Source organism: Notolepis coatsorum, assembly GCF_963971535.1.
Source record: "Notolepis coatsorum genome assembly, chromosome: 4".
NCBI lineage: Eukaryota > Metazoa > Chordata > Actinopteri > Aulopiformes > Paralepididae > Notolepis > Notolepis coatsorum.
Genome location: NC_140168.1, coordinates 151,997,812 through 152,013,422, shown reverse-complemented (window position 1 = coordinate 152,013,422; position 15,611 = coordinate 151,997,812). Strand labels below are relative to the sequence as shown.

Below are 15,611 nucleotides of genomic sequence, written 5' to 3'. Positions count from 1 at the left end.
ATCCGTCCTATTCTGACCTGTACAGTGTGTGTATACTGTGTGTGTGTGTTGTGTGTGTGTGTGTGTGTGTGTGTGTGTGTGTGTGTGTGTGTGTGTGTGTGTGTGTGTGTGTGTGTGTGTGTGTGTGTGTGTGTGCGTGGGGAGGTCTCAGGGGTGTCTTTAGTGATCCCTGGCCCCTCCTGGCCCACCTGTCCAACTGCACATGATTTATGTCCACGGAGACCATGGCTGGCGCTGAGGCTGGATGCCTGCTGGGAGGTCCCATCCCATCACCCCCCCCCCCCCCCCCCCCGCACCCAACCCCCCGCACCCCTCCTTTGTCTCTATAGTCTCCCTACTTTGTCAACGATTCCACTCCAGTTTCTCCCCACTGTTTAAAAGTCCTCATCACGGCACAGTAACTATAAAAGATTTCAAACGTACCTTTTGGTCGAGTCTGGATATTAACAATTTAACCCTTTCACAACCACACTACAGAAGGTTAACCCTTTCACTACCACACTACAGACCGTCTGTAGTGTGGTAGTGAAAGGGTTAACCTTCTGTAGTGTGGCACAGTGAAAGGGTTAACCTTCTGTATTGTCACCGTGAAAGGGTTAAACCCTTTGGTAGTGTGGTAGTGAAAGGGTTAAACGAGAATTTAAAAAAAGACAACAAACACACAGCCCGCTTCCCCAAAAAAAGAAACGGATAAAAAAAAAAACGATGTAGTACTTCGCTTCATAACGATCACAGAGTAAGGAGATGATTCCACCTCCCGTTCAGCAGGAGGCAGCAGAGAGGACCCCAGAGGGCCCCAGAAGAACTCTTGGAGCGCGCGGAGAGAGAGAGCGGAGAGAGAGCCTCTGTTCTGCTCCCGAGGCCTCCAGGAGGAAGGAAGAATGGGAGATATGCAAATGAGCCGCTGCTGCTGTGAGGAGAAGAGTTTCCCACCAGCAGAGTGTGAAAGAGAGCTCTCCCCCGCGCGCACGCACACACACACACACACGGAGCTCTCCCCTGTGCGCACGCACACACACACACACACATGTGGAGCTCTCCCCCGCGCGCACACACACACACATGCAGAGTTCTCCCCCGCGCGCACACACACACACACATGCGGAGCTCTCCCCCACACGCACACACACACACATGTGGAGCTCTCCCCTGCGCGCGCACACACACACACACACATGCGGAGCTCTGCCCTGCGTGCATGCACATGCACACACACACACACACATGCGGAGCTCTCCCCTGCGCGCGCACACACACACACACACACACATGCGGAGCTCTGCCCTGCGTGCATGCACATGCACACACACACACACACATGCGGAGCTCTCCCCCACGCGCACGCACGCATACACACACACACACACATGCGGCGAGAGAGGCCTATGTGTGAATGGGACTCATTCTTTTGACACACATAAGCCTACACACACACACACACACACACACACACACACACACGTGCACGTGCTCATGTTGTGTGAAGTGGGAGGCTGGTCAACAAGCGAGGCGGAGGTAACGGTCCTTTCTCTCACGTCCAGGGGCCTAATCCTTGGCGAGCGACACAATGGGTTCGACATCCCCCCCCGCGCTATTCGTCGCGAGGAGAGCAGCCTCTTGAGCACCTGAATGTTCTGGAGTCTTCTGAGTGGCCGAGGATACACAGGTGGTTATTAAAACCCTTTCACTACCGCACTACAGAAGGTTAACCCTTTCACTACCACACTACAGAACCTTTCACTACCACACTACAGAAGGTTAACCTTTCACTACCACACTACAGAAGGTTAACCTTTCACTACCACACTACAGACGGTTAACCTTTCACTACCACACTACAGAAGGTTAACCTTTCACTACCACACTTCAGACGGTTAACAGTCTGTACTCTGTAGTGTGGTTGCGAAAGGGTTAACATTCTGTAGTGTGGTTGTGGAAGGGTTAACCCTTTGTCGCGTGGCAGTGAAAGGGTTAACCTTCTGTATTGTTGCGGTGAAAGATTTAACCCTTAGGTAGTGTGGTAGTGAAAGGGTTAAAGGGGTGTGGTGGGGGTTGAATGAATGAATGATTTTATTTCGGTCTTCTTTTACAAAGCAAAGTAAAAATGGTTTTTATAAAAACAATTTAAAAAAAACGTAAGGTCACTCTAGGCTGAAGCCGAGGCTTATATTGCCTACCCTTTTACATTACATTATTAATTAAAAAAAGAATTAAAAAAAACATAATCCAGTACATAATATTGCAAAAACAAAAACAAAAGGTTACGAAAGTTTCATAGTTTTAGTGTACAGTTTATACAGTAATATACAAAATGCATACAAATTTTAATCTTTTTCTTTTTTGTCATGATTTTAATACAGTTATGTTATAATAAAATATAATTAGGATTATAATAAGGTTTCATTATTTATGTATCGCCTTATATTTGAATAATTTCTTAAATGTATGTATCGAACTAAAAAGAAAATCTTTATCACAGTTATTCCCCCTTTAACAGATATACATCTACTTTTTATATTTGTCCTTGCCTTTGTGATATTGAAGACACAAGTTCCCCTGGGTTTATACCGGCTCTCTCTAGTTTGGAACTACTCGTAAATGCAGCTTGGAAGTGAGTTGGGGGTCCAGTGGTGGGGGTCAGTGGTGGGGGTCAGTGGCGGGGAGCACATTCAGTGTTACACTAAGACTCCCAAGATGCAACACTGAACGGCACAGGAAGTCCTTAATTCCGACAGCCATCAAACTATATCACTGTGCCCCGCTGCCTCACTGAGCACAGAGTGACAGTACAAACTCTGGTCAATCTTCCTGGGCCCTCATTCATCAATAGTGTGCGTAGAACATTTCTATTTCCACACGTAAGCACGGAATGTAGAACTAGTGTACGCACAGGGAAGTCGGCATTCATCACACGGTGCGTACGCAGGCTCTATGCCCCTCCGTGTTGATGAATACCACTTTGTTCTACCGTCAATGCTCGTGCATGATTATCCATATATGGTCATGAAAATGAGGAAACACCCCCCATGGGATGTGAAATAATGGACTGACCCGAGCGGAACCCTGAGAAACTCCACGAAGATTGTTCACTGCTGTCGAACCAAGAAGACACTATCGCGTATTATGGGATAAATAATAAAAGGCGGACTTGTAAACGGTGATGTCAGATATCAACGGCTCCCTAAGACCATTGCTGCAATTCTGCCTGGACAGCTCAGAATACTAATAAAGACCGTTCGTTGACCACTGTTTGGCGTTGGTTGTGTGTCATTATAACCGTGCTGTAATATGAATGCCTTTATTAGTTGTGTTCGATTGGCTATATGATTTTTAGAGGCATCTATTTTGTTGTCGGCTAATAAAGACCGCGCTGGAATATGACTGCCTTTTCCCGTGTTGTTTGATTGATACCCAGGGATTAAAGTTCTCCTCAATTCTATTCCAAATCGCGATGGATCTCCCGTCAATTTTCTACCTGCTGCATATGATTTCTAGAGGCATACTACAATCTATTTTGATGTCAGTATTGGGTAGCCTATATAAACAATAATAGAGAGCATATACAAGAACAATGAATCTCACTGCATGTATGATGTAGGCATGCCTTTCAATACATGAACTTGAATTCCATCATGTTTGTGTGCGGGACTCACAAGGCTGTTGTCACAATGGGTGGTACCGGTACAGTAATAATTACAGTCCACACAATATCACGATCCATGCCATAGCCTATGTTCTATTAGGACATGATCTGTGACGACAAATGTTCTAGAATGTTTGATTAAGATATCATACTCTGACAGCATGCCTATGAGCAACAAAAACGCGAACTTGAATCCCATCATATCAGGGGTGTACAGTGCGAGATATATATCGCACGTGCTACAGCAACAGCTGTCTGTGCGATGGATGGATTTACTTCAGTAGCACTGGTGCGATAGGGATTCGGTTCATATAGATACTCTTATTTTGAAAATCCTGTAGCGGGTCTCATTTCTGCCACGCGCAGCTCCAGCTAGGCTCCGAAAGCTAGCAACGTTCAGGTGCATATGATACTCTTATTTTGAAAAAACTCTTGTGACAACTCGACGAGTCGTATCCGCCCTATCCGTGCCACTGCTTTTGCAAGCAGAGCAGCGCGTTGGTCGGTTGGTGGCTGCGCACTGCTGCGTTAACACAGCAGTGCGCCTACACGTCCCGAAATAAGTCCGTGGTGTTTTTTCTTTCTCGCAACGGGTCAAATGCATCTACATGCTTTGCACCGTCGCCATTCCTTTATGCGCACATCGCCCGAAATTAACCTTTATGTACCATTACAATCACTACAACGTTAGCAAGCTAACAAGCTAATCCTGATCAGAGGCAGAGCCAGCAGACACAGTGTGGACTGGGGAAAGGGAAATGGGGGGGCACTCTCTCCCCTTCCCTGTGTGTGTGTGTGCGTGCGTTTGGAAAGACGATGAAGTCACTAGTCAGGACTCAGGACAGGAGTATATTATAGTAAACTGAGGATGGACAGATAATGATGATATTCAAATATAAACAAGTTTCGAGAGGAGTGGAAGTTTGAAGACAGACTAGACTACAATATGATGCGGGGGTGGTGAGTTGAAACAGTGTGTGTGAATGAATGAATGAAAACTTTATTTAACAGATTGCAGAATGGGTACAGTACGGCTCAATACACACAATTGTAAGGGGATGCAGACCAGAGAAAGACGTTTGTCTTGTTTACATCAGGGTCCCCCATTGTGTGTGCGTGTGTGTGTCCCAACCGACCCCACTTCTATGTTTCAATAAATTATTTGCATTTAAAACTATTAACGCTGACTCATTCCTTCAGTCCACTCAAAATTATGCTAATATTCCTTATGTTGTTTATGATATTAATTGAAAATAGCATATGAGAGTATCATAGTAATAATAACACATGGCGATATACTAAATGACAGCCAAACATGGCACTGCAACTAAATAACACAAATACAATAGGCACATTTGTGACTGTTACAAATATAACACGTTTTATACTTGTGCTACAAGATTTTGGCCTGTGCTACAAAACTATCAACCTCTGTAGCACCAGTGCTATGTGCAAAAAAAGTTAACGTACAGCCCTGCATCATATACATAGTCTGTCCACTATCTGCATGGTGTCATTGCAATGCGTTTTCTATTCTTTCTTATACAGTAAAAAGGGGGAAGAACACTATATTCATATGACTTATTCTGCTTACAGCTTCGAAATTCCACTTGTTTCGTTTAACGTAAAGCCTTTTAAATATAATCAAAACGTTCCCGTGTTTCGGCGGTCTGTGCGCAAAATAATAACGAGTTGAGCTTTATGATTTATGATGAATTGAAAATGGGGGACCCTGATGTAAACAAGACGAAAGTTGGTCTGCATCCCCAATTAACAATTGTATGTACTGAGCTGTACTGTACTGTACCCATTCTGCAATCTGTTAATAAACTTTTCAATCAATCAATCAATCAAGCTACGCGGAGCGCAGTCAGTCAGTAGCCTACACCCCGTATATTCCGATAACGCTATATAAACCATGCTGCATTCATTCTGAGAGAAAGATCTATTATTCCAAATGCTATTTATAGGGTTTTGACCATAATTACACTACTGTTGCTATTTTACAATGAACTATAATGAACTACGGTTCGTACAGAACATGCCAGTGTTATTATGCACAGAAGCTCATTTCCTTGTTGTAATAATATATTCTACCACTGGGCGTCAGGTAAGTGTGGTCTGACCTGTGCGTAGATGTAAGCACGGAGTCAAGTTCAAATCGAAATTGATGAATCCCACTCTTTGCTTAGAAATGATCGTACGCACAGGGTAAGCACAGATCTGTGCGTAGAACACGTTGATGAATGAGGGCCCTGGACTTTTTTACTTTTGACCCATGACTTTTTACTCTCACATCGACACTTTACATAATTTCCTTTTTTTACATTCATGACTGTACATTTACTGTATATTACTGTATCTTTTTGGCTGTATATTTTAGAATATTTTAGAATTTATATCGCAGACTGTATTTTTATTCTTATCTTTGATTTTGACTACCTAAATGTTTATTGTGAGTGATCTGTAGCGCTGAATTTCCCTCTGGATAAATAAAGTACTTCTATTCTATGGTTATTAAATAGGTTTGGCTCAAACTCAACAAGAGAGAGTGGTCAGGGAGTTGTTTTTTAAGGAAACAGCCCTTTCTATAATAAAAAAAAAACATCACGATCCACAGATAAGAACAGTTTGATCACAGATGCTACGAGTTGAGCCGGTAATCGGCGCTAATCGGTGATACCTGTATCCAATCGGTCAGCGAGGCGCCTTCTGGCTTATTGTCTCAGTCTGAACATGCATCTGAATTTCACTTCCACTTCGCATAAGTGGCCCATGAGCCTGCGCCCCTCACGCGGGGCGTAAAAACAGGAGAGCGTTCGGTTTCACGAGACAACTTACACCCCGAGTGAGAACTGCACGGATTCGGTCGGTTTGAGCGGCCTTGTTATTTCCTCCACTCATATCTCGCCCCCCCCCCCCCCCCCCCCCCCCCCCCCCCAAAACACACCGTCTCCGTTTGATACAGCCTATAATATTCCCTGTGCGTGAACGCAGCATAAGCCATGCAGGCACTGACCTACATAACGTTTGTGTATATTTTTGATGTTACAGCTCTGTCTCCTGTTGTTTACTCCTCCTAGCGTAGCAGATTCAGATTCAGATTGCTTTATTGTAACGTCAATCAGTACTTTACAGCAAAAAAATTGTGGAATTCACTTTGTTGACCATAGCAGCATCCAATAATATAAATAAAATAAAATGTGCATATCTTGAACGTCCCTTCTAAGGTTTCTCTCCTCCACATTGTCTGTGGTGCATTTTTTCCTATTGCTAGGTTTTATTGGGTTTTTCCTTACCTTCAGGTGGGTATGTCTGGGAGTGTTGCATTCATTTATTTTATTTATTAAAAAAATTTTGGACTTCATTGTGTTTTTGTTTTGTTCTTGATTTATTGTGATGTTTCTTCTTGACTTGTTTAAAGAAGACATGTCCGGCCCATGGGGACATTAACGTGTGTTGTCAGGGCCTTACAAATAAATTTGATTTGATTTGAATCAGATTTTTTTTTGCTCAACTGATTCCTGCACAAAAGGAACATGAGGTACAGACTAGGTACTAATAATTTCGCCCACAGGTGCACACTAAGCCGTGCTAATTCAGGAGAGGGACTGTTGTTATGCAAAAGCCTGAGGGGAAAGTAGCCATTTCCCACCTTCACACACAGCAGTACCTTCAGTAGCCACAAACACACACTTACCACCTTCCACCATAAAGCCTGGTGGGAGGGGTTTATGCTAACTCACTACTAAAGACGCCCTGCAGTGCTTTGTCAGTCCTTTCACTCATTGGTGCAACACACACACACACACACACACACACACACACACACACACACACACACACACGCACACATTCTGCCTCAGGCTCTTGGAGCAAGGAGAAAGTAACATGCTTGACCAATAGGTCAGGGGTCAATCAACACACACACACAGACACACACACACACACACACACACACACACACACACACACACACACACACACACTTTTGTTGACCACTACCGCTCAGCAGTGGTGCCATTTCCAAGTGACAATGGCATTTCACAAGTAGGCTATACATCAAAGATGCATTCAATGTTCATGAATATTCAAATCACACCGTCAAATCATTTATAAGCCCAAAGCTGCTCCGTAGAAACGCTCATACCAGATACTTTAATGCCACACAACTATGGTTGGTGGTAATGGTTTGCGGTGCAGCATGTTAGTTAAGCACTGGGACATCAACATGATGAAACATCAAACGCCCCCCCCCCCTCCCAATCCTCACAATAAATACATAAATACATACAGGACAGTCACATATAACGAGGCGTGCCACAGGTGCGCGTGTGCGTGTCACCCTATTCACATGTAAACACGTAACATACGAGTTACCGCCGCGTTAATAAACACAAACATTTCATGCACGTTTTATCCTCCCAGGTGATGCATTTTTGGGGGCCTCGTCCGGCTTTTACTTATTAGCCTCCATATGCCGCTCGCATGAGATTTGATCACATGCCGATACGCCTCATAATATGACATTTACTAAAAGAAAATAATAATCCGCTACGCCTCACATTTCTGCGTCTCTCCGGAGTGAATAGAGTTCTGCATCGTATACCGTATATGATCCACATCCTCCCCCGCGCTAACGACTGCAACAACGCTCTTCCGGAACCTGCCAAACTCCTCGCGTTTTTCCCACTAATGTTAAACCTCTGCTAAACTTAAAAACCCAACCTGGATGGCGGGCAGCACGTCGTCATTCCCTACGCTCGTCACGTGGGATGGGATGGAGGGGGCACAGTGGGTCACCCCCCCCCCTCTCTCTCTGATGCCAATTGCTGCTGAGTACTTGATGGCCAAAAAAAGAAAAGCAGTGGTAGATGTATTTGATAATTGAACTCCCACAGCCATGGAGAGTGTGTGTATTATATTATACCCCAATGCTGGTCGTAGAACAGACCCAGTGAGGAACCTTAGGGGTGGTAGGCCCAGAGGAGGGAGGAGGAGGAAGGAGGAGGAGGAGGAGGAAGGCCAAGAGGAGGGAGGAGGCTGCTGCTGTGTTTATACTGCCAAGGTATGTTAACACCAGCCTGCATTCCACCAGACCTCAAATTGCAGTGTTAGATTACAGGCCGGCAGAGAGCACGCGCTTCCATACACACACACACACACACACACACACACACACACACAGATACTCACATTATGCATATGCACGAGCACACACACACACACACAGATACTCACATTATGCATATGCACGAGCACATACACACACACACACACACACACACACACACACACACACAGGAGACGTATAGAAGGCAGGGTGTTGGATGACGGAGACCGTGACAAAAGCAGCGGTGGCAGGCTGTGCGTATAATGGATGGACGACACCTGCCAGCTGCACAACTTTTACATAGTGATGTTTACAGCTGCTGCATGGGAGGGGGAGAGAGAGAGAGAGAGAGAGAGAGAGAGAGAGAGAGAGAGAGAGAGAGAGGGGGAGAGAGAGAGAGAGAGAGAGGAGAGAGAGAGAGAGAGAGAGAGAGAGAGAGAGAGAGAGAGAGAGAGAGAGAGAGAGAGAGAGAGCAAGGTACGCTGTCAACTGTCACTTGGGAGTGGCGTCCTCCTTTCTCTTCATCCAATAATATGCAGTGTGACTATGCATTATGATGTCATGGGAAATACACATTTAGGGTAGAAAAGGGTAACCACTGCGCTCAGACAGGTGCGTAGTCCAATATTAATTATGCAAAAAAGGGAGGTAGGGACCGCACTCTGAATATCGTTGTTTTTTATTTTCAAAGGACACAAAACGTTTTCAGCCATCCGGCCTTCATCAGTGTGTGGCCTAAATACACATTTAGGCCATAATCCACAACAATTACCCTTTCATTAGCGTGTGTGTGTGTGTGTGTGTGTGTGTGTGTGTGTGTGTGTGTGTGTGTGTGTGACAGTGTGTGTGTGTGTGTGTGTGTGTGTGTGTGTGTGTGTGTGTGTGTGTGTGTGTGTGTGTGTGTGTGTGTGTGTGTGTGTGTGAATGAAATTAAAGGAGCTCTGTAATAAGCATGTCTCTGATTTGTTGATTTGATACATTAAACACGCTGGCATACACATGCCACGTGCCTGTAATGTGTGAGTTGTTGTAAACAATGCATATTATCAATCAATCAATAATACGCATATTGGCTATCTATAACACAAAGCAAATAACTCCAAATCGGTGGTTATTTACAGACAATTGTTTAGGGGGAAATAACGTCAAATGGAATGCGGGTGAGTTTCCGTTCAAATGGAAGACACACAACCTGCAGCGTAAATGACAGCCAGGCACCTTTGCCATCTTGATTGTGCGCACCGCGTGAAAACGCGCTCCTTTGATACAAAAAAAGCGAACAATTCATTCCACTATTAAACGCCACAAACTCAAACAACATAAGCACACGGAAACAACCGCCGGGTATATAATTGTGACAAACGATAGCGAAAACGTTATCGTGTAATACACCTTTATAGGTGTTGCATCACCTTGCATACCTGGCCGTCTCTCCTACATAATAATAATAATAATAATAATAAAAGGCAGCAGCAGCAGCAGCAACCCCGCCTCTGCAGTAACGGTCCTGGCCGCCATTCCCCTCCACACACACAGCCGCGCAGGAAATTGCATAATAATCCGAGAAGCACAATAGATGGAAACACGGTTGTTACTTTGGCACAGCGAGGTAGCCCGTAGCACTATTACTGCACACGGAGAGAAATTATATTCGCAACAACCACCTTATGCACCACATTTTCCGTCCACACATTATTATCTCCCCTGCCGTCGGTGAGTGAGGCAGGGCGGCGAGCTATACTCTAGTCGTGAACCCATTATTCGCTCGATACAAATAATAAAAAAAAAACGGAGCACAGAACACCACAAAAGGAATCGTGCAAAAGTGGGAAAAAAATCATACAGATTAAACAAATCCCGCGAGAATGAAGGGAAAACAAAACGCTGGCATGCAAACTACAAAATCATCTCTCTCTCTTCTTTTTTTCTTCTACCTGCACAAGTTGACATTTGCTGCGGCGTTTTTGGAGTCTTTTCCTCGCCTCTAACGAGATCTCTGGCCTTTTAGAAACAAAACAGACACCGTTCCGTAATGGTCAACGAACGCCGCCTGTTAGAGAGCCGCAGGTGTTATTTATAGGACATTTGTCAGCCCCGTTATTCGCGTTCAGGTAAACATGGTGGAGGCTCCTGTAAAGGACGCTGGGCGGCACACCGAGCTCTCTGTCACACCGTAGTGGCGTCAGCAGGGAAAGGTGCGTCCCAGCCCCCCTCATCTCACTATAAATATATATATATATATAAGCACATAACGGCGTCTACAAATGTTTTCTTTTTATTGGCTGCTAGAGGGAAAGTGGGGGAGACGACAGGTAAGGAACTATCCAATGATGAGGCGTTTCGTTTCAAAACAAGACAACGTTTAAAGTAGAGAACAACCTCGATTTACATTGCTAGTGTTTCCCAATTCAGAGGAGATTATTATATTTTTTTGTTATTTTAATATTAAATTTCCTTTATTATATACGAAACGCAAGAAAACTGAATTCCCCCTCGTCGTGCCTGTTACGTACTTGTGTTCTAATCTCACACAATATTTCACTCGTGAGCTGCTGCTAGAAAACATTCCTCTCAGCTATAGTCTCTAGACAGCAGCACACAAAAAAAGCACATTTCTTCCCTGCAATGCTTCTACTGGTCCGAATTGGACGTGTACAGGTGCAATTCCCCCTTCCGTAAACCCAGTCCACTATTATGCAATAACAATAATCGCGCGAATTAATTATGCCTAAAGTGAAGAAAATGCATATTATATAAGCGCATCACATGCATTCGGAAATAACTAAAATGATAGCAAATTGTGGTACTTAACAACAACAAAAGACTTGCATAATGAAGTGAAACAGTAAAATGTATATAAATAGGCTATACTCTTACCTTACGAAGCAATCATGTGGCGTTGCAGTACTGCAGCAAGGGAGAGGTTGTCCGACAACTGAACTGAAGTGGGACTGAACTGAAGTGGGACTGGACTGAACTGGAGTGGGACTGGACTGAACTGGAGTGGGACTGGACTGAACTGAAGTGGGACTGAACTGAACTGAAATGGGACTGGACTGAACTGGAGTGGGACTGAACTGAACTGAGCTGAAGTGGGACTGAACTGAAGTGGGACTGGACTGAACTGGAGTGGGACTGAACTGAAATGGGACTGGACTGAACTGGAGTGGGACTGAACTGAACTGAGCTGAAGTGGGACTGAACTGAAGTGGGACTGGACTGAACTGGAGTGGGACTGGACTGAACTGAAGTGGGACTGAACTGGAGTGGGACTGGACTGAACTGAAGTGGGACTGAACTGAACTGGGACTGAACTGAAGTGGGACTGGACTGAACTGGGACTGAACTGAAGTGGGACTGGACTGAACTGGAGTGGGACTGGACTGAACTGGAGTGGGACTGAACTGAGCTGAAGTGGGACTGAACTGAAGTGGGACTGGACTGAGAGTGGGACTGAACTGAGCTGAAGTGGGACTGAACTGAAGTGGGACTGGACTGAGAGTGGGACTGGACTGAACTGGAGTGGGACTGAACTGAAGTGGGACTGAACTGGAGTGGGACTGAACTGAGCTGGAGTGGGACTGAACTGAACTGAAGTGGGACTGAAGTGGAGTGGGACTGGACTGAACTGAAGTGGGACTGAACTGAGCTGGAGTGGGACTGAACTGAACTGAAGTGGGACTGAAGTGGAGTGGGACTGGACTGAACTGAAGTGGGACTGAACTGAGCTGGAGTGGGACTGAACTGAACTGAAGTGAAGTGGGACTGAACTGAGCTGAAGTGGGACTGGACTGAACACACCAGCCCGATAAAACAAACCAAACATCCAGTCGCCCTGCCATCACCATGAGCAGCAGTGAGCACATCATATAGCTCAGGGGGGAATCTCATGCATTGGTTATAACTTGGTTCTTCCGCCAACCAACAACAATGAGCGGATTACAAGTTAAAAAAAAAAAAAAAAACGTTATTTTATAAATAATAATAATTAAACAGAGTACAAATGCATGCTCGAGGAGGGAGAGGGGGGGGGGCAGCTGCAAGTAACGTTATAGTTAGTTAGCAAACTAGCCACCCAGTACCTCGCCCCTGTTATTTTCTACAACCGGATAAACAGCAAGAGAAAGGGGGCGTTCTTATTTTAGTATACACACAGTACTGCAACCTGCAGCCGGTGTTAGTGGCGAAAAGTGGCGAAAAGTATCTAAAAAGAAGATCGAAAAGTGTTGCAAAATAACAAAAACAGGCGCTCCCACCACGAGACAGGGGATGGGCGAATAACGGTAACCGTCCAGTGGCGCGCGTGCCGCTAGGCGGAGAGCGAGGCGCGAGCCTGCAGGTATAACGGTACACCACATTGGGGGGATAATAACATGCTCACTACTTCTCCGCGCTTCAACTCCCCAGAACGTGGTCCCCAGAGTGTCCAAAAAAAGTCGGCAAACAGAGTTGACGAAAACAAAAACAATCCCCGTAATGAGTCGGTTTCCCCGCGGTTCTTCTTCTGGGGGACTTTTTGACTTACCGCTATTCCTCTTCGGGTTCGCCTGTTTTCTGCGCTTACACCTGGGGCCATCCGCCATGATCCTTTCGCTCTGTCTGAAAACTGCAGCCCTGAGAGTCACCTCCTCTTTCCACCCCCCCCCCCGTACCCCTCCCTTCCCTTTCCTACTCCACCTCCCTCCCTTTCTGCCTGCCTGCACCTGGTTTACGACACACTCGCTTGCTTTACGACATCACCTTCTCAAACACCTCAGCAGCATGGCCCCTCCTACTGGCCGCACGTGTCTATGTCTGTGTCAGCCCTGCCCCCCCCCACCTTCCTCCACCAGGGGGCCACAGCTCAGCCAGACGACTGGTTCTCGTTGCTATCGCCTGCTAAAAACAAGTAGACTATTATTGACTACTAGGTGCTTCAGCTTTACACACAGGTGAGGCAACGGGACTGACAGGTGACATGGCCTATGATATTAGGCTACTCGGGAACTTTGGTTTTGTTGACAATCAATCTCTTTCCCTGGTCAGGGTGGGAGGGGGCAGCTGAGCTCTCACACACACACACACACACGCACACACGCACGCACACACACACGCACACAGGTTAATTAACCCTTTAAATGCCAAACGGGAGCTGCAAATGTTGCTTTTGCACACCGATGGCCTAGTAACACAGCTTAATAAAATAGTTATAAATACAGACTATATTCACCATCTCCACATCTACTAGTAAATGAACAGTTGTGGTCAGTAGATGTTGTTATCATATGTTATTATATCCTAATTAAGCAATGCAATTGCATCAGATATATAAAAGATATCAGGAAAAAACTCCTATGTGATTGGGCCAAAGATGAGGTGTTTTTATATTCAGGAGCCTAAACACGGTTGACAACATTGTTGTAATGCTTCTTTCCTATGGCTACTACCTCAGTCAGAAAACAAGATAACCTATCCAGAGTTTTAGCCCTTCACAGAGGAGACGGTCATGAGGCTTGCCACCTGTGATCTGATGGGGCTTGTAGAGAAAAGGTCGGACTGTTCTCACAGTTAGTGAGACAATCAAGTCTAGGCCTATTTGGGTTTTGTATTAATGCAAAAGATTTGGATTTATTTGAAGATTGTTGCATCTGCACAGAATACACGGACAAGAGGCCTGAATCACTTAATCCTTCATTATTGAGATGCAGCATACAAAAGCAAAATGCTTGAAAACAAAACCAATCCTACAATATCAGTAAAAGTAGAGTACTAGAAAGTACTCAAGTACATAGTTACTTTCAAATAAAAATCATTGTGATTTTGTGCATGTCACCTAAATAACCTCCTTTTGATCTGATTTTTGGCAAATAATTAGATGGGTCGATAGGTTAAAGGTGTGGGCATGGTGTATCAGGAGAGGTTAAAGCACCAATCTGTGAAAAGAAGATGTCACCATAAACTTGGGTTATATCCACATATAATATTGAAGAGTTTGATTTGTTGAAGCTTTCTGGAACTTTATTAAATTGTCATAAAGTAGCAGAATATATCTTGGAGTCTATTGTACTCCAATGTTTGCCATCATTACCAATGTAAACAAACCATTTACAGCCAAGAAATACAGGAGAATACAATAAAGAAAATGTGTACATAACCATTGTCTAGTGATAGTCATTGTATCAAGAGTTGAGTCGAGAGAATAAAAACATGTCTCCATTGCTTTTCTTTTGGGGTAGGGCTAGCCATTTGTTTATGTTTGGATCAGTGATTGCGCCTTATTACTCTCATGACCATTAACTATGTTGTTATATTCAATTACTGTTTTAATTATGCTCTTAAAATGTCTATCTATCCTGTTTTTACCTGGCATTTAACATCTTGCCTATAGGGACTGCAGTTGAAAACTATAGCTACCCAGCTAACACTGGCATATTTACAGTGGTGGTTTGATTGATTGATTGATTGAAAAGTTTATTAACAGATTGCAGAATGGGTACAGTACAGTACAGCTCAATACATACAATTGTTAAGGGGATGCAGACCAGAGAAAGACTTTCATCTTGTTTACATCAGGGTCCCCCATTTTCAATTCATCATATGACACACATGACATACAGATAGACAGTACTGCTACATCTATACATTCATGACATACCAGATTTGCAAATACAGTAGCCTACTGTTTGTGATACTAAAAAAATCCAGAAAAAGAGTGTATATACATTTGACATAGAAACTGTACATTGGAGGAGGTTGGTAGGTGGGGTGGGGTTGGGTGGGGCTGTACATTGGAGGTGGGGCCATAGGCCATACTTGGTCTTTACTGTACAACTGGGTTAGGACATTTGTAGGGGCCAGTTTCGAATTGCAGTCTCC

The 15,611-nt window shown here is 44.6% G+C and overlaps 1 protein-coding gene across 1 annotated transcript in view; it reads right to left on the bottom strand.

Moving 5' to 3' along the window:
* The window catches only part of LOC311226734 (zinc finger E-box-binding homeobox 1-like), a gene marked incomplete at its 3' end in the record, with an annotated part of 194,433 nt that extends 181,090 nt beyond the window's left edge, over positions 1–13,343 (bottom strand). The window contains exon 1 of the mRNA XM_084312144.1: positions 13,282–13,343. Within this exon, the coding sequence (XP_084168270.1) occupies positions 13,282–13,339 (58 nt within the window). The 5' untranslated portion in view covers positions 13,340–13,343. The remainder of the gene's footprint in view (positions 1–13,281) is intronic.
* Positions 13,344–15,611: the final 2,268 nt, after the last annotated feature.